At 38.0% G+C, this 20,458-nt stretch overlaps 1 protein-coding gene across 5 annotated transcripts in view; it reads left to right on the forward strand.

Annotated features, from left to right (window-relative positions):
* Window positions 1-20,458, forward strand: part of MYO9A (myosin IXA) — a 300,242-nt gene that overhangs the window by 142,001 nt on the left and 137,783 nt on the right. For all 5 annotated transcript variants that reach the window (XM_058427939.1, XM_032174780.2, XM_032174781.2 and 2 more), the window contains 2 exons: window positions 7,366-7,487; window positions 17,441-17,582. In XM_058427939.1, the coding sequence (XP_058283922.1) occupies window positions 7,366-7,487; window positions 17,441-17,582 (264 nt within the window). The remainder of the gene's footprint in view (window positions 1-7,365; window positions 7,488-17,440; window positions 17,583-20,458) is intronic.

Raw genomic sequence — 20,458 nt, forward strand, 5'->3', positions numbered from 1 at the left:
GACATCATCCAACTGCTAAAATTATCTTTATAATTTTTCATATACAGGATCTAACACTCAGTCCAAAACAGAGAGAGAGAGAGAGAGAGAGAGAAAGAGAGACACAGAGACAGAGACATAAAGACATACATGGAGGCAAACTAGCATGAATAAAAACCACAAGAAATGTAGCCGGGCGTGGTGGCTCACATCTGTATTCCCAACACTTTGGGAGGCTGAGGCAGGTGGATCACTTGAGGTCAGGAGTTCAAGACCAGCCTGGTCAACATGGTGAAACCCCATCTTTACTAAAAATACAAAAATTAGCTGGGCTTGATGGCACATGCCTGTAATCCCAGCTATACAAGAGGCTGAGGGAGGAGAATTGCTTGAACCCAGGAGGTGGAGGTTGCAGTGAGCTGAGTTTGTACCACTGCACTGCAGCCTGAGTGACAGAGTGAGATTGCGTCTCAACAACAACAACAACAACAACAACAACAACAAAATCCCAAGAGAAATGAGATAATAGTACCACAGTGGATCCAGCCAATGATATTAGTACTAGACATGGACTGGAAAGTAACCATGCTTTCAAGAAATTTTTAAAAATAAGGTGCAATATTTTTATTAAAGAACTACAAATTACTTTTAAAAATCCCAAATTGGGGAAAACCTAGAACTAAAAAGTACTGTGAAATTGAGAAGACACAGATGGTTTTTAATAGTAAGATACAGGTTAGTAAAATTAGTAAATTGGAAGATAGACCAGAAGAAAATACTGAGCCTAATGAATGAAGATAAGAAAGAGACTTATACTCTAAGAGCATAGTGAAAAGGTCTAACATGTGCCATAGGAATTTTGGAAAGATGTGTGTGAGAGACGTAGAATAAGTTAGAAGCCATATTTGAAGACGTAATGGTTGAGAATGTTCCAAAACTGTCAAAACAAAAAAACAAACGCAACAAGCATACATTTGAAAAGCTCTTTAAGAATCCAAGGCATGTTAAATCCAAAGATATTTATACCTAGAAAATTATAGTAAACCAAAGACAATGAAAAAAGTCTAAAAAGCAGCTAGAGGAAACCAGAGACTACAGATGCTCCTTGCCAAGTTGAAAATATTTTAAGTCAAAAATGCATTTAATACATCTAACCTACCAAGCATCATAACTTGACATAGCCTACCTTAAATGTGCAGGACATTAAATGTGCTCAGAACACTTATATTAGCCTACAGTTGGGCAAAATCATCTAACACAACACCTATTTTATAGTAAAAATGTTGAATATCTCATGTACCACATATCACCAGCCTAGGCAAAGATAAAGTCTGTAGAAATTATGACAGTTTCACCCCATTGTAAAGTTGAATCATTGTAAGTCAGGGACATTTCTATCTTTAAAGATGCAACAATAAGACTTGGCAGTCAGCCTTTCAGTGGAAATAGTGGAAGCTAGGAGACAATGGCATATCTTCCTTAAAACCAAAGTATATTGTTTAGGCAGCAAATTGTTTCCAATTGTAGCTCAGGTACAGGAAGGAATGAAGAGCAATGAAAATTATAAAAAAGTCATTGAATCTAAATGAATATTAGTTAGACAAAGTTAAAAATAACTTTTATGGTTTAAATAGAACTATTTAGGCTGGGCGTGGTGGCTCACATCTGTAATCCCAGCACTTTGGGAGGCTAAGGCAGGTGGATCACCTGAGGTCAGGAGTGTGAGACCAGCCTGGCCAACATGGTGAAACCCTGACTCTACTAAAAATACAAAAATTAGCAGGGTGTGGTGGCAGGCGCCTGCAATCCCAGCTACTCGGGGCTGAGGCAGGAGAATCGCTTGTACCTGGGAAGGGTTCGCGGAAGTTCCAGTGAGCCGAGATCGTGCTGTTGCACTCCATCCTGGGTGACAGAGCGAGACTCCATCTCAAAAAAAAAAAAAAAAAAAAAAAGAGAAAATAAAAAGCAGAACTATTTAATGTTTAAATATAACTAAAATACATGACAGTAATAGCATATAAGTTAGGAGTAAATAGAATTTAAGATACTCTAAGATCTTTGTATTAAATGCCAAGTTACAGAGATATTATTTCTGTTAGTGATAAGTTAAGGATACATGTTTTCTAGAATTGTCAAAAATAGTAAAATAATATAAAACTTAAAAAAAAATACAGAGGATAAGTAAAATAAAAACACTCAATCCAGAAGAAAGCAAGAAATAAAAGGAATGCCATGAAAGTCAAAGAACAAGTAGTAAGGTGTTTGATTTACTCTCATAAATATTAGTGATTACATTAAATATAATTGATTCATTGCGCTAACTAGAAGGTAAAGATTGTCAGACTAGATACAATACCAAACTAAACTAAACTGATTGTTGCTTATGAGAGACATTGTAAGTATAAGTATATAGAAAGATTAAAAGGATGAGCGAAGATTTAGCAAACCTTAAGAAAAAAAGCAGTTGTAGCTATATTAATATCATATTTCAAGCATTACTAGAGATAAAAAGGAATATTTAATAATGCTACCCTTTAGCATTATTCACTTCCTTGGGAAGTAGTATACAGTTCAAAATTTATAAGCACCTGATAGCATAACCTCAAAATATATAAAGCAATAATGAATAAAACTCAAAGATGAAAAATATATTTACCATCATAGTGGAATGTTTTAACATACCATGCTGACTTGCCGATAGAATAAGTGTTCAAAAAGCTGGTAAGGATATAGAAGATTTAAAATATCTAGAAGATGAGATTAGTACCTTTGTGGGCATCCATCACTGACTGTCCTTCAGAGCAGAATGTCAGTTTCCTGCCCTTAGGCCTGAAACCTAATCAATTAAGGATATAGAAGATTTAAAAATCAGGCCGGGTGCGGTGGCTCACGCTTGTAATCCCAGCACTTTGGGAGGCCGAGGCGGGCGGATCATGAGGTCAGGAGATCGAGACCACGGTGAAACCCCGTCTCTACTAAAAATACAAAAAAAATTAGCCGGGCATGGTGGCAGGCGCCTATAGTCCCAGCTGCTCGGAGAGGCTGAGGCAGGAGAATGGCATGAACCCGGGAGGTGGAGCTTGCAGTGAGCCGAGATTGCACCACTGCACTCCAGCCTGGGCGACAGAGCGAGAATCCGTCTCAAAAAAAATAAAAAAGAAAAAATAAAAATCAAATATATAACTGATATGTATAGAACACTGCATCAACAGCTGCAGAATGCACTTTTTTTTCAAGTTTGTGTGGAATATTTACAAAATTTGTTTATATCCTGGACCATAAAGTGAAAGTCAGATTTCCAAGGATTGAAATGACACAGATTTTAATACCATAATAAAATTATACCTGAAATCAATAACTAAAAAATAACTGAAAAATACCTATATGATTAAAAATTAAGAAATATTCTAGGCTGGGCACGGTGGCTCACGCCTGTAATCCCAGCACTTTGGGAGGCCGAGGTGGGCGGATCACGAGGTCAGGAGATCAAGACCATCCTGGCTAACATGGTGAAACCCCGTCTTTACTAAAAATACAAAAAAATTAGCCGGGCGTGGTGGTGGGCCCCTGTAGTCCCAGCTACTCAGGAGGCTGAGGCAGGAGAATAGTGTGAACCCGCGAGGCGGAGCTTGCAGTGAGCTGAGATTGGGCCACTGCACTCCAGCCTGGGCGACAGAGCGAGACTCTGTCTCAACAACAAAAAAAATTCTAAATAGCCTAGAGGTTGAACAATTAGAAAATATATTGTACTTAATGACATGTTACATATTAAAACTATGGGAAATGCCTAAAGCAATACTTAGAGGAACATTTCATAGCTCTTAGAAGATTTTTGTTTAAAATCAGTGATCCCTGTCAACAATTGGGAAAAAGATCAGCAAACTAAACCAGAGGAAAGTAGAGAAAATGAAATAATACAGATAAAAGAGGAAATTAATAAAAGTGTGAAAACAAATATACCATGGGAGAGGATCAACCAAACCAAAAGTAATACTTTGAAAGGGCTAATAATATTGATGAACCCCTCAAGGAATTCATCTGAGAGAGAGAGAGAGAGAAAGACAAGACAGAGAGAGGGATATACACAACCAAAATCCCAGTGATAGAGGGTATTACTCCGGATCCTACACATATTAAAAAGATAGTCAGACACACTGAATAACTTTATGTTAATAGACTTGTCAAATGATACGAACAAAAGAGCTTTTCAAAACTGACATAGAAGAAATAGAAAATCTGTGTCTGTAACTATTAATGACATTGAATATGTAATTTAAAACCTTTCCCTGAAGAACATTGCAAGCCATGGTGGTGAATTCTACCAACATGGAAAGAACAAAGAGTATCAGTCTGACATAAGCTGTTAGGTGGAATAGAAAAAAGGACAATTCTCAGTACATTTTAGGGGGCCAGGATATCAATGATACACACATCTGTTAAGGATATTAGAAGTGGAAATTACAGGTCAGTTTCACTCATAAACACAGATACAAAAATTCTAAACAAATATTAACAAAATCCATCAATATGTACAAAAGGATAATACATTGTAACCAAAGGGAGATTTTTTTTTTTCAACATGTGCTTTACATTTAACTGAATCAAGCAATTTAATCATCTGTTAATAAATAAGGAGGAAACACAATTATCTCTAGAGATATATAAAAAGCAGTTGATAAAATTGCATAGCTATTCCTTTTTTTCTTTTAAACCAGGAGTAGAAAATGATTTTCTGATAAAGGACATCTACAAAATACAGGTAATATCTTACTGAATGAAAAAGACTGTGAGTGCTTTTCCTCTGAGACTAAGAACAAGGCAATAATGTTTTTCGAGAGTTTTGCTTGTTTGTTTGTTTTTTGTTTTTAAGACAGAGTCTCACTCTGCAGCCCAGGGTGGAGTGCAGTGGCGCAATCATAGCTCACTGCAGACTTGATCTCCTGGGCTCAAGAGGTCGTCTTGCCTCAGCCTCCCAAGTTGCTTGGGACTACAGGTGCATACCACCATGCTCAGCTAATTTTTTTCTTTATTTTTGTAGAGTCAGGGTCTCAATATGTTGTCCTGGTTAGTCTCAAACTCATGGTCTCAAGTGATCCTCCCAGCTAGGCCTCCCAAAGCATTAGGGTTACAGATGTGAGACACTGTGCCCAGCCAAGAGTTTTTATCATGAATACAAGCATGTCATACAAGGGGGAATCCAAATGGGCAGTAAACATAGGAAAATGTTTCTTCTTTGTTATTCATCGGGGAAATCAAAGCTAAAATCACATTGAGACACCAGTAGGCATTCACCGAAATGACTAAAATGAAAAAGACAGACAATACGAATATTGGAGAGATATGTCTATAGGGACATACACTGGGATGTGTATGTAAATTGCCACAACCACATCAGAATGCTGTTTGGCATTAACATGTAGTTTATAATCCTGTGTTTTCACTCAAAAATAGGTATAAATGCACACCGAAAGTTTTGTGTGGAAATGGTCATAAGATGTTATTTTTAATGACCAAATATTAGAATTAAGAGCAGTGTCTATCAGTAGTAGAGTGGGGCTTGACTTGTGCCTATAATCCCGGTGTTGTGGGAGGATTGCTTGAAATTGCTTGAGGCCAGGAGTTCGAGACCAGCCTGGGCAACAAAGAGAGATCCTGTCTCTTAAAGAAAAAAGTAGAATGGGTGAACAAGTTATTGTATACAGATACAATGGAATACTCTACAGCAGTGATTCTCAAAGTTTATTCCTTCTCTCTCCTCAATAGTAGCATCAGCATCACCTGGAATCTTTTTAGAAATGAAAATTCTAAGTACTCTATACCTACTTATGCAGAAATTCTGGGGATGGGGTCCCAATACTCTGTATTTTAACAAGCCCGTCGTGTGATTCCGTTGTACGTTAAAGTTTTAGAACTAATGCTTTGTAGCAGAGTTTGGCACACTTTTTCTATAATGGCCAGATCTTTTAAGGCTTTTTGGGCCATATGTCTCAACTCAGCTGTTACATTGAGAAAGTAGCCATAGACAATATGTGGCTGAGTGATTGTGTTGTTTCACAATGCAATTAAAATGAATGAACAGGTACATCCAACAAAATGGTTGTGTCTCTGAAACATTAGTTGAATGAAAAAAGAAAAGAGAGAGACAAAATGAGTATGTGTTATGTGATTCCATTTAGATACTATTTATAAATAGGGGAATCTTATTAATTGTATTAGAAGCTGACTTTGGGTAGGAGGGTTTGGGTAGTCCTTGGGAAGAGATCATGAGGAGGACTTTTGGACTTCTAGTAATGCCTATAAAAATCATTAAGCTCATACTATCTAGTGTGTATATTTTTCATGCTTTAAAAAATTGGGGGGAAATACCTTTCTTACTGCCATTGGGGAGTGACCTTTATATGACTATTTCTTACATGTGAAATTGTTAATTAAAAGAAAAGAAGTATTTACCTTTCCTAGTTAGAGTAACTATAGTTTATGTTAGGGTTCATTCTTCTTTACTGGATAATAATGAATACAGAAAGAATGATGGAATTTCAAAATCAGAAAACAACAAAAAAGAATTTCAAAATCACTATTTGCAGATTGGCAGTTGACTTGTGCAAGTACTATAAGTGAATGCTAAGACAGTTGGGTACATGGGGTATTTTACTTGATGCCTAAATATTACTGCAGTGCAGAAACATATCTCCTTTACATTCTCAGGTGCATTTTTTTCCTAAAAAAAAAAACGTCTAAAAAGTAAAAGTATCACAAGGATGAATAGAAGAATATATCTCAGTACAGGAAAGAATAAGAAAAAATGGAGCGCTTTGTAAGATGATTTTAAGTAGTTACTCAAGACCTGAACCTCGAGTTTTTTAACCTTAGAATTCAAAACCTTTTCTTTAAAAAAAAATGTCCTAAAGATTTTATTTTGCCAAAGTTAAGTGTGTATGAATTCCATATAATTACTGGAGGGTGATGGGGTCCCACTTTTCCCAGAAATTGTTTCATTAAATTCATTGTTGATAATCCAGGAAAAATATAGTCCTTTTTGATGGCTTAAAGTCATGTAGGAGATATTAGCCTTCTTTCTTCATTGTATGTTTTTACTTAGTGGAATCATCAGATAGTGAGACTAAAACAAATCTAGCCCTACATTTTGATTAGAATGAACTTAGAACTAGGATTCTAACAAAACAAATTTGTGGCATGTCTCTTTAAGAGAAAACAAATACATTGTATTAAGATTTGTACAACTGAAATTATACATTCTTTCATTGTGTGGATTGGTGATTTTTAAAATCTTAGAATTTTAAGCAGGGTAAAAGCTTTTCAATCTATATTATATACCTATTTTCTGCAAGATGAATAAATTGTTATTTTATTTTTTGGTTTTTCTAGGAGGAATATAGAACTGAAGGTATCAGCTGGCACAACATAGATTACATTGATAATACCTGCTGCATAAATCTTATTAGCAAAAAACCAACAGGACTGCTTCATCTTTTGGATGAAGAAAGCAAGTGAGTGTGATTCTTTACAGTTTTGTTATTGGCTGTTTTGGCTTTTTATCTCTTTTTAAGTTAAAACTTTTTTCTTACATTACCAAATAAAGAGCCACATTTTTTTTGTACAATTTTTTTTTTTTTTTTGAGACGGAGTATTGCTCTGTCACCCAGGCTGGAGTGCATTGGCCCCATCTCAGCTCACTGCAACCTCCACCTCCTGGGTTCACGCCATTCTCCTGCCTCAGCCTCCCAAGTAGCTGGGACTACAGGTGCCAGCCACCATGCCTGGCCAATTTTTTGTATTTTTAGTAGAGACAGGGTTTCACCGTGTTAGCCAGGATGGTCTCGATCGCCTGACCTCATGATCCACCCACCTCAGCCCCCCAAAGTGCTGGGATTACAGGCGTGAGCCACCGTGTGTGGCCACAATTTTTTTTTTATATCTGTATGTTTCTAGGTAATTAGGATGGGCTTCATTACTTGAATTCATTTTTTTCTTAAGTTCTTCTAGATTTATTCAATACACATTGATGTCAAACTTGTTGACTTTTTTTTTTGGTTACATGTTTCTTTCTTTGTAAATTGAGCTTTCATGTATGAGATGTGTTTGTAGTTTTCATGTTTAGCAGAAAAGAATATCATGATAGGCCAAACGTGGTGGCTTACGTCTGTAATCTCAGCACTTTGGGATGCCAAGGCGGGAGGATCACTTGAGGACAGGAGTTTGAGACCAGCCTGGCCAACATGGTGAAATCTCATCTGTGCTGAAAATATGAAAATTAGCTGGGCATAGTGGTGCAGGCCTGTAATCCCAGCTGCTCAGGATGCTGAGGCATGAGAATCGCTTGAACCCAGGAGGCAGAAGTTGCAGTGAGCTGAGATGGCGCCACTGTGCTATAGTCCAGCCTGGGCGACAGAGCAAGACTTTGTCTCCAAAAAAACAAAACAGAAAAAAGAATGTATGGTAAATTAGTAATGTCTACCATGATCATGCAGTGTAAGTGGCAACATCTGCCAGTTATTTACTGTTCCTTGTTAACACTGTTCAATATAACTGACTTAGATATATGCTTCAGAAATAATGCTTTATGTAGCATTCTTCAGAGTATTCTCAACAATCTATAAAATACAGTTGATTATCCTAAGAGATGGCAAATCTAGATTTGGAGAAACTGAGATGAGGAGGTTGTGAGGTTTTTATGACTGTTTAGTAAAAAATTTAGAAATTGAATTTGTTTACCTGATTTCTAGTTTAATATTCATTAAACAGGATAGAAAGTATTGAGGATTTACTATTAGAGATAAGATGATTGTGTAAGGTGGTAGAATAAAAAGCTAACAGAAAGAAGACTGCTGACAGTGTAGTGTCACTCTGACCTACTCTATCACTAGTCAACTTCCATTAATCTAAAGAAATTAAAATGCTGTTAACGCAAGTAAAAAGTACCTTAATTTTCTGTCCAGAGTTTTGTAAAAGTTTCTTGCATTACTCTATATGCCCCCACATAATTATTATCTCTCATAAAATTGTAAGGTTTGTAATTAACTGTTTGTATACCTTACCTCTGATATATGTTTATTTGGGAAAGCTTTATCGGTGATTTTGATATTCTGTGTTGAGAACCGTTGTGGTTGATAATGGAATAATTAGCACTTCTTTTTGTTTGGGGAATTTTATAGTAACACAAAAAAGTTTAAGAAACAATCCAAGAAAAAAGATTATGTAGGTAGGAAATGGAGGACCTGAGAGTCAAACCTGTCAAGTATTTCTGACTAATAAGCTTGTGCTTTGAAGTATTATATTGCTTCCCTGTAATATTTAGGTGTTAGAGTCAGAAGTCCAGGATTTGTATCCCATTTCTATAACTACTGTTACAGAAAAACTCTCAAACCATGTTTTTCCTCTACTCTCACACCACAGTAATCAACACAGAAGACTTCTGTGACCAAATGTGTGGGGTTTTTTCCCCATAAACAAGCAGTGGACACCAGCTGGGTATCCTCTATTCAGATTTGACACTATCTACCTGGAGGTAGCATTAGATCCCACAGATCGAGGGCTCAGTCCCCAAAACTGCACCCCACCCCACCTTCAGACACCAGCCTGTAATCCATGCCTCCAGAACTTCTGACCAACCAGCTTCTCCTTGAGTTCAATTAATTTGCCCGAGCAGCTTGCAGAACTCAGGGAAAATGAAACAATGAGGAGATGCGTAGGACGAGGTGTGGGGGAAGGAGCACAGAGCCTCCATGTCCTCCCTGGGTGTACCACCCTCCAGGAACTCCCACACGTTCAGCTTTTCAGAAGCTCTCCGAATGCTGTTTTTTTTGGGTTTTTATGGAGGCTTCATTACGTAGGCATTACTGACAACTGTGTAGAAATGTGATTGGACAAAAAGAATATGATCTCATACTAATAGACTGAGTGAGAAACCCAGTAAGGCCTGTTTGTCTAGATTCTTCTTGGCCTCTGTGTGCAGCATTCTTTCCTTCAGAGTATGGGGCAGGACCCTTTCTGGAATGAGGATCTTTTGATTCACAGTCAGATTAGAGACCTGCCTTGGGCAGGTAAAAGGAAGACAGGAGAAGGTTAGAGAGAAAGATTCTGTTTCCTGAGGCTTGCTCCTGTGACCTGCTCCTGAGACCTAAAGCACCCCAACATTATAACAAAAGACTACACCAAGGGCTGTGGTAGTTAATAAGTCAGGAGCCATGGACGAAAACCTACACACACACACACACACACATAAAAGATAAAATCATGTCACAGGCCACGCCCTGGCTTTCAAACGTGGATCCTTTACATCATCAAAAGAATATACAACTCAAACATACTGCTATGTTATTAGAATCCCATTCAGTCATTAGTAATTAGTCCAGTTCGTTATCATGTGTATGAATATGTCTCCCAGGGAGAGACCACTCAAGTTTGCAGGCTTCCTTTCAGTCTTGTCAGATTCCAGAAGCAGGAGCAGTCTCCGCAAACATACAACTTTTACTTTTGAGCATCTCTTATAAGTGAGCTTCAAGACAGTGTCATCTCTTGCTCTGAGCTTCTTTAAATGTGTTAATGTAATGTTGGATTTCCCTCAATGTATAACCCATTTATTCCTATCTTTACCCTCAGCTGCTATTCCTTCTCTCCATTAGTTCCCAAACTTTTCCTCCTTTGGAAGGCACATTAAGAATTGCCACTGTGCTGGTTTAGATTGCAGACAACAATTCTAGTCTAGCAAGTACCTCCTCCTCAGTCCACTTCCCTTTAGATAGGGTAAATTACATGGGTGCAGAACTAGTGAGCTGTTTTTATGGCCAGGAAAAGTAGTTGCATTCACTCTTAGCCCCAGTTTTGCTAGATAGAGTGAAGGTACAACCCACCCCCATCATGCCCTTAGGAATTTTGACTTAAGGTTTAAAAATGTAGTTACAGTTTCTTGCTTAGCAATCATCCCTGCTTCCAGCACTTGCAGTTGCAGCCCTAGTCCTAGGACCACTGCATCTGGTAGGGGAGAGAAAAAAAGTTTTTTCTTTTTGAGGTCATCTGGAGAAGAAAAAAATTATAGTTGTTATACCAGTGTACTACTCCCTTGGGAAGAATTGGATAGTCATACCAGCACCCTCCCCAACCGCCTCTTTCCCAGATGAAGCAGAAAAACAAGAAAAATCTAAGGAGATGCTTCTTTAGTCCCACTCATGTTGAATGTGAGCACACACTCGTGAAAGCGTGCAAGCCAGCCTTTCATTCTTTTATCTTCCTGTGTTTTATACAACCAGTGTTTTAATTGCCCATCCTACTCCTTCATCAAACTGTTACTCTGAGGAGGATTTTTTTCCCCTTTGTTGGACATGGTAGGCTGTACAATGTGTTTCTCGTTCTGAAAAAAATGATGATTGTCCAAATCCATGCGATACTTTCTGTTTTTTGGTTTTTGTTTGTTTGTTTGTTTTTTAAATGGCACTCTGAGCATTTGCATCTTCCACTAGGTAAGGAAAGCTCACTTCAGAGTCAGTGATTATTCCTGTCAAGACCCATTTGTAGCCCCCCAGGGCTACCAGCATCAGTCTCACTTACCATCTACATTCAGAGTCTTCCCACTAGGGAAACTGCCACATAGCCATTGGAAGTCTCAGACTCTCTTGCTGACAAAAAGAACAGTTCTTACTGGCATTTTGTGCTTGAGAGAAGGTGCAAGAGGAATGTCTAGATTTAGCCCTTCTCAGCACTGCTGTAGTACCCCCATAGCTGCTCATTTCATGGACCTTTGTAGAAGTGACCCCCTTAACTACAGCATTTACTGTAACCTCGTAAATAACAGACACATTCATTGGGCGAATATCCTTATCATCATAAAGCTAGTCTTACGTAGCTTGCATATGAAGCATATCAGCTGCTTCATCTGGGTTGTTCTGCTTGGCATTTCTGGGGAGAGTTGGGCAATCTCCCTTCCCAGAGTAAAAAGATCATACAGTGGCTTTTATTCAGTCCACTATGCTGGCTGTTCCCTTTGAATAACATCCTGTGTGTCTCAATCATGTATAGATGTCTGAGATTGCTTAGTAGTGAGCCCTGTGTCCTACATCAACCCAAACATGTTTTCCACTGTAGCATTTAAACCAAAGCTACTGCCCCTAATGTAGTTACTCTCATAATCTATTTTAGTAAAGATTCTTTAGGAAGCTAAGGATACCAATCTACAAAATGGAACTATTCCTTCACACTATGCAAATTAATTGAATTCAAGGAGAAGTTGGTTGGTCAGCTGGAGGCATGGATTATTGGCTGGGGTCTGGAGGTGGGGTGGGGTGCAGTTACTTCGTTTTGCCCTTTTTCCACATTGACTGCCTTCTTGGTAACCACATGTCTCAGAAGTACTTTGTTGTCCCTGCATAATTCTGTCCTTGGAGGGTGGCTTTGAGGCCAGCAGCCTGAGCTCAAACAGACCGAGATCTGAGGTTGATCCAGCTTCAAGGACCAACACAGTACTCTCTTTAAATTTCATTTTAGCTATTATAAATAACAGTAATTAAGGGATTATTTATTTATAAGAGCTAGTTTTATGGCTATTTATTTGTAACAGCCAGTTCATTTTTTTCTTATTAGTTTGCATTTCCTTAAGCAGCCAGTGAACCAATTCCCCAGGAGTTGGAACCATCTCTAAATTCCACTGATAACTTTTACCTTTAATAACAGAGCATAGCAGCTATGGCTTCATACCTTGGGTGACCATGTGGCCACACCAGAACAAAGGTTTCTCATCTTCTACCCTTTTATCCTTTTTCTTCCCAAACCACATGTTTCAGTGAGCCAGGGCCTTTTTAGCAAATCTCACTTCTCTGACACCAGTTATTTGGGAAAAACATTAAAACCATGTTTTCCTCTGCTCTCACACCGTAACAGTCAACATGAAGACATCTGTGGCCAAACGTGTGTGGGGTTTTCCCCACCAGCAACCAGTGGACACCAACTGGGTGTCCTCTAATTCAAATTTGATACTATCTCCCTGGAGGTAGCATCAGATCCCGCAGATCGAGGACTCAGTCCCCAAAACTGCACCCCACCCCACCTTCGGACACCAGTCAATAGTCTACTCTTCCAGAGCTTCTGACCAATCAGCTTCTCCTTGAGTTCAATTAATTTGCCGGAGTGGCTTGCAGAACTTGGGGAAACACTTACGTACATTTACCCCAGTGTATTATAAAGGATATTGCAAAGGATACAATGAAGAGATGTGTAGGGCTAGGTATGAGGGAAGGAGTAGAGAGTCTCCATGTCCTTCCTGGGCACTCTACCTTCCAGGAGCACGCATATGTTTGGCTATCTGGAAGCTCTCCAAATGCTGTCCTTTTGGGTTTTTATGGAGGCTTCATTACATAGGCATTATTGACAACTGTGTAGAAATGTGATTGGACAAAAGAAGATGATCTCATACTGATAGACTGAGTGGGAAACCCAGCAAGGCCTGTCTGTCCAGATTCTTCCTGGCTTCTTGTGCAACATTTTTTCTTTCAGAATATGGGGAGGGACCCTTTCTGGAATGAGGGTCTTTTAACCCGCAGTCATATTAGAGGCCTCCCTTGGGCAGGTAAAAGGAGGACAGAAGAAGGTTAGAGAGAGAGATTCTGTTTCCTGAGGCCTGCTTCTGAGGCCTAAAGCACCCCAACATTATAACAAAAGACTACACCAAGGGCTGCAGGAGTTATGAGCCAGGAACCATGGATGAAAACATATATATATATACACACACACACACACACACACACACACACCCCTATATATATAAAATATCACAATTATATTTTTATTTATAATATCACAACTGTGTATATCAAAACTACCCTTGGCAGATCTCATAATATCCTTAGTCCTCAGTTTTCTTGTATGCAAAAGGCAAATGACAATGATAAACGATGATGTTCTGTCCTATATATCTTAAGGTATTTGTAAACAGCAACTGAGGTAGTAGATTACTTTCGGTTTTTTTTTGTTTTTTTTTGTTTTTTTTTTTTTTGAAACAGAGTCTCGCTCTGTAGCTCAGGCTGGAATGCCATGGTGCGGTTATGGCTCACTGAAGCCTTGAATTTATGGGCTCGAGTGATCTCGCCTCAGCCTCCTGAGTAGCTGGGACTACAGGCACATACCACCACATCTGGCTAATTTTAAAATGTTGTTTTAGAGACAAAGACTCAACTTTGTTGCCCAGGCTGGTCTCAAACTCCTGGGCTCAAGCTGTCCTCCTACCTTAGCCTCCCAAAGTGCTGGGATTACATATGAGAATTGCTGTGCCTGTCCTGTCCTGTCATTCTTTAAACAAAATTTCATTGAATGCACATCTTATTATACAAAGACTATAATTTCCTGACCAGTTGCTACTTCACATAGATTTAACCCAATAATGAGAATGTCACTTCTTTATTTTTTTTATTTTTTTTGATACGGAGTCTTGCTCTGTCGCCCAGGCTGGAGTGCAGTGGCACGATCTCAGCTCACCGCAAGCTCTGCTTCCTGGGTTCACGCCATTCTCCTGCCTCAGCCTCCTGAGCAGCTGGGACTACAGGCGCCCGCCCCCATGCCCGGCTAATTTTTTTGTATTTTTTTAGTAGAGACGGGGTTTCGCTGTGTTAGCCAGGATGGTCTCGACCTCCTGACCTCGTGATCCACCCGCCTCGGCCTCCCAAAGTGCTGGGATTACAGGTGTGAGCCACTGTGCCCGGCCGAGAATGTCACTTCTTTGCTGTTACCCGAAAGCTACGGGGGTTGAGCCATGTGGCCATAAGTATCAGGGAGATAAATTCTGGCTCAATAAAATGAAGAACTTTATAATTATTAGAGCTGATTGGCAGCCGCTTTAACAATTAATATAATTTCCTATTATTATAATTACTTTGCATCATCTGTCAGTGTATTGTTGTAGGTAGGATACTGGACTGAATAACCTTTTTATGAGTCAGTCCTGTAGTTATTACCTGTCCTTGTAAAGAATTTCTGTGCTTTAACATTCCAGAAGATGCAAAGGCATGAAATATTTTTTCTCTGCCATTTACCTGTAAAAGAAACTAGATTGAAAATAAATTAGTCACATGTAGGAAGAACTATTTTGGGACTTACATTGATTATTTTTTCTCTAAAAATATTTTTTATAGGGAATATATAATGTCAAATATATCCTTAGTTGTGTTCTTCATGCAGTGTGTTTGTAGTGCTCTAGGTGTATGGGTTTAGAATCAGAGGTCTTGGTTTAGCCTTTCCTACTTAATGGCTGTATGTTACGGGGCAGGTTACTTTAGCTAGATTCTGTAGGATGTAGGGTGGTATTTAGGAAGGAGGAATATTGTGTCAGAGTTACATATGCATAGGATGTTAGGAATATTATCAATCTTCCCATAGTATTCAAAGTGTCATCTTCTATCAGCAGCAGTGGACCACTTTGATTCTTGCTGGAAATGTAGAATCTCAAGCTTTCATTCCAGATCTGTTGAATCAGAATCTACATTTTAACAACTGAAGTTAGGATTAGAGCATTCATTTAGGGCAGCATTTTGTGAATCTTGCTTGCTCATAAGAATTACCTTGGGACTTTGTAAATACTACTGATGCTAGGTCATCCCCCTAATCAATTAAGTCAGAATTGCAGTAGTTGGGATCCAGGCATTGATAGTTTTCAAATCTCTAGAGGTTCTCCTGATGCTACCCTTCCAGATAGTCTTTGAGGAACACTAGATTAAGAGCTTTGATATGAGCAATAATGAATGATTTTCTTGTGTTCCAAATTTTTTTTTTGCCTGGTAAGGTAATAGGTATCCATACATGTCTGCTGAATGCAGGAACTTTCCATCTTTTTTAGTTTGAAGTAATGACTGTTTTCGTGTCTATCTTCCTTCCTTTGAAAATTTCTATTATCCATTTAAAAGTAAGAGAAAATATATCATAAGTTTTTCAATTACTCAGATGATTAGAAGGCAAATAAACCGTGACCTAGAGACGATGAAGTGAGCATCCTGCCTTAAGAGAGGCACACTGCTGTGAAGTAGTGAGATATAAGTTTGCAGAGGTTGAGTTGGCCTATGCTTGGATCTTGGAGTCAAGTCTTTTTGCCTTGGTGATCTATACATTTCGGAGCAGAGGGGGCACATGATTAAAGCACTATTATAGGAAAATTTATTTTGATAATATGCTTTGGTGACTTGAAAGAAGATTGATGAGACTGTTATAGGAGCTGTGCTGTCGTCTCTGTTCGAAATAGTAAGTTATATTCCATTGTAAAATGGCTTTAAAGTTTTGGAGTGAGCTAGATGGTGGAGATGTTTTGAGGAAGAGATATTAATTTGAATACAAAAGCAGGTCAAGGTGACCAGGAAAATACCAGTGTTGGCAACATAAAGTCGATAATGTTTGTTTAATCCCTAGAAGATGCCTGCTGTTGCCAGATGTTTTTACTAGTTTTATTTAATTCTACTGGCACTGTGATAACTGGTATCTCATTTTGTGGGTTAGAAGACCCCTTCTCAAAGAAGGTTACCTAGTTTGCCCCAGGTCACTGATAGAATGAGTAATGTAAACTATGATTATCTGATGCTGAAGGCCATTCTTTGTATGGTTTGCAATGCATACTATGTAATTAACTATGTTTATTGTAATTTTGGAATGATTTTTACACTTTAGATTTGTATTAAGCAACTTTACAACCTCATGTCACATTATTTTTCCTTATTTCAGCTACCATTAAATGAAGCTATTTTCTGAAACTTTCTTTCTCCTTTTTCTGTCAATGATATTTTCTCTATTTGAAACCCTTCCCAACCTTTAACATCACAGTCTTAACACCTACTATGTCCTGTGTGAACTTTTTCATTATTTACACCAGTGATGATTTTTTCTTCTTTTGAACTTTTGTATTTCCATATTTCCTATTATGCAATTAAATAATAGATATTGTTTGCGTGATTCCTGGATATTAAGTGCTCAGTTGATCAGTATAATCAATGAGTACAAATAATTGGTATAGTAAGAAAATGGCTACTTATTTATGCATGAAGGCATAGGGAGTCAAATAATTTTTATGGATTTTAGGACCTATGAGAATCGAGATATTATTCTCTTATTTGGAAGTTGTTGGCCCCAAAGAGTATATGATTTGGATTTTATTTTCCTTTGGGTTTTACAGTAGTTCAGAACAATGCAATCTAAGCTAAATATGTAACGAGTTAATTTCTTGGTACTACTACTTGCAAAGTATGAGTACAGGCAAATCATAACTTTTGATCCCTCATCTATAAAATAGTAACACCAATAATTATTATTAGTTTTTAGCTTGTTATGAGAATCAGATTAGATAATATAGGTGAAAACTTTTGTAAACTGCTATATGTGTAAGATGGCAATGTAATTATAATGTACTTTGAAAAGGGCTGTACTCATTACCGCATCTTTCTCATTTTTCTGTAGTGATATATTTTCTTTTTTAATTCAGCTTTCCACAGGCTACAAATCAAACATTGCTAGACAAGTTTAAGCATCAACATGAAGATAATTCTTACATCGAATTTCCAGCTGTGATGGAGCCTGCTTTCATTATAAAACATTATGCTGGAAAAGTAAAATATGGGGTAAAGGTCAGTAAATTTCTCACTGAATATGCTTACAGGGCAGAGATGTTTTCTTAACTATGTTACTGTCCCCAGCACATTGCCCTCTTTGTAGTTTGTGGAGGCTTTTGATAGTAATAACTGGAGATATTGTATAAGGATACTACTGAAACTTAGATTCTGCTTTTCAGCACATTACTTAGGTAAGGTAATGTTTCTGTTGGTTTCTGCCTGGAGATAAACCTGATGTTGTCAGTTGATCCTGATAAACTTTAGATCTGAAAGAATAGATTGCATCTGTATGTCTCAAACTCACTTGTTTATCCACATAATTTGTTGAATTTTTCCCTTCTCTACACTCATAAGGTCTTCGTGTCTCTGTTCACCATTAGGGATTCGTCAGTTTGTACTTTTCATGAATATATTGAAACTCTTAACTTCTGTGGAGTGGAATCTTAATAATTTTGTCCATTTCTTGTGTAATTTGTGAGTCTATTATTCTTTAACTACTTGATGTTTAAGCCTGCTATTTAAGGCATTTAATTTCCCAGTTAAGGCAGCCGATGATATGGAGAATAGTGGAATTAAATGTTTTCTCTTGGGTCTTGAATTGAGTGTCTTAAGATCATTTATTCATCCATTTATTAATTTATTTAAGAAGTATTTATTGAACACAGAACATGTGTCAGACTTTGTGCTTGGTGTTTGGAATGATCTAGTGATAAACTAGACAGATGTAGTCCTGATTCTGTATATATATGTGCATATATACATATTGTGTGTGCATATATATGTGTGTGTGTGTGTATCTATTTATATAACATAGATAAATGGGCTATGTGTTATAAATAAGTTAATGGGTCCTATGAGAGAAAGTAGTAAAATAGTGGATTTTGAATTTGTGAATACATGAACACCTCTCTAAGAAACTTAAATTTTGAGAGATGATCTGAAATAAATGTTACCTTGATGAGGAGTTCAGATGATGAATATTATAGGCCATGAGATAGGAAAGAGTTTGATATGGTGAAATACTTGAAAACAGGTAAGTGCTACTAGATTATAATGAACTAAGGAGAGTAACATGAAATAGACAGGGGGTTATTGTTCAGGGCTTGTAAGCCAAGTTGAGTTTGGCTTTTATAAAAATTAATGGCACTGTGATAATATTTTAAGCAGAGGATATGACTTGTATTTTTAAAAGATTGCATTGATTACCTTGAGGAGAAGGGATAGCAGAGGGTAAGAGTGGAATCTGGGAGATCAGTTAAGTCGCTTTTTTTAAAAATTGAAGTGAAATGTTAAGGTAAACTGAAGCACTGGAGTAGCAGTAGAGGTTGGGGGGGATCCAGATGATTATGAGGTATATTTCTGGTGGTAAACCATCCACGGACTTTATTGATGGACTCTAAATGAGTAAGTGACCTCTGGCTAGAGCTGATGGGTGCTTTGGAGGTACCATTTCCTAAGATGGAAAATACTGGAAGGAATGGATTTTAGAATAGAAATTAAGACTATAGTTTAAAAAGTAAAACAAAAGCTTGAGCTATAGAAAAACTTGAGGATATTGTGCATAAAGTGCACAAATAAAGTGTTTAGATTTCCTTCATATCCCTTCCCAGTCAGCTCGCCTCAGAGATTACCACTACCCTAATTTTTATCATTCTTAATTTTACTTTTAATTAAATTTCAGATAAATAGAAATCATACACACACACACACACACACACACACACACACACACACACACTTGCCTGGGATATTCATCCGCATTATCAGATAGGTTGAAAGTTAAAAGATGGAGAAAGGATAAAAGCTGGTGTATATTATTTCAGGACAGGCCAGGCATGGTGGCTCACGCCTGTAATCCCAGCACTTCGGGAGGCTGAGGCGGGTGGATCATCTGAGTCATAAGTCTGAGACTAGCCTGGTCAATGTGGTGAAACCTCATCTCTACTAAAAATACAAAAATTAGCCAGGCATGGTGGTGCACGCCTGTAATCCCAGCTACTGAGGAGGCTGAGATAGGACAAGTGCTTGAACCTGGGAGGAGGAGGTTGCATTGAGCTGAGATAGTGCCACTTCACTCCAGCCTGGGAAAGAGAGTGAGACTCTGTCTCAAAAAAAAAAAAAAAAAAAAAAAAAAAAAAAATTGTAGGACAAAATGGACTTTAAGACCAGAAATATTACTAGAGATACAAAGGGACATTTTATAATGATAAAAGGGGCCGGTTCAACAGGAAGACATAATCACTAAATTTTGGGGGGTTTTGTTTGTTTGTTTTGAGACGGAGTCTCGCTTCACTCTTTTGCCAGGCTGAATTGAAGTGGTGTGATCTCGGCTCACTGCAACCTCCGCCCTCCAGGTTTAAGCGATTCTCTGCCTCCTGAGTAGCTGAGATCAGAGGCGTACTCCACCACGCCCAGCTAATTTTTGTATTTTTACTAGAGATGAGGTTTCACTATGTTGGCCAGGCTGGTCTCGAACTTCTGACCTCAGTTGATCCACCCTCCTTAGCCTTCCAAAGTGCTAGGATTACAGGCATGAGCCACTTGATATTATACGTAGCTAATGACTGATTCAAAATATGTAAAGCAAAAGGAAAGCCAAAGTAGACCTAGATAAGTGCACCATCATAATTGTAGATTTTTTTCTTCAATATTTTTCTAAGGAAAAAGAAAAAAAAACTTAAAAAAGAAAAAATTGTAGATTTTAACACATCTCTCTTAGTAACTAACAGAGCAAGCAACACAAAATCAGTACAAACAGCACTGTTAAATGACTGACCTAATTAGCACATCATAAGGATAACTTAGAAAATCATTGGATAGGCTGGGCGCAGTGGCTCACGCCTGTAATCCCAGCACTTTGGGAGGCCGAGGCAGGCGGATCATGACGTCAG

Source organism: Hylobates moloch, unplaced genomic scaffold (genome assembly GCF_009828535.3).
Source record: "Hylobates moloch isolate HMO894 unplaced genomic scaffold, HMol_V3 SCAFFOLD_14, whole genome shotgun sequence".
NCBI lineage: Eukaryota > Metazoa > Chordata > Mammalia > Primates > Hylobatidae > Hylobates > Hylobates moloch.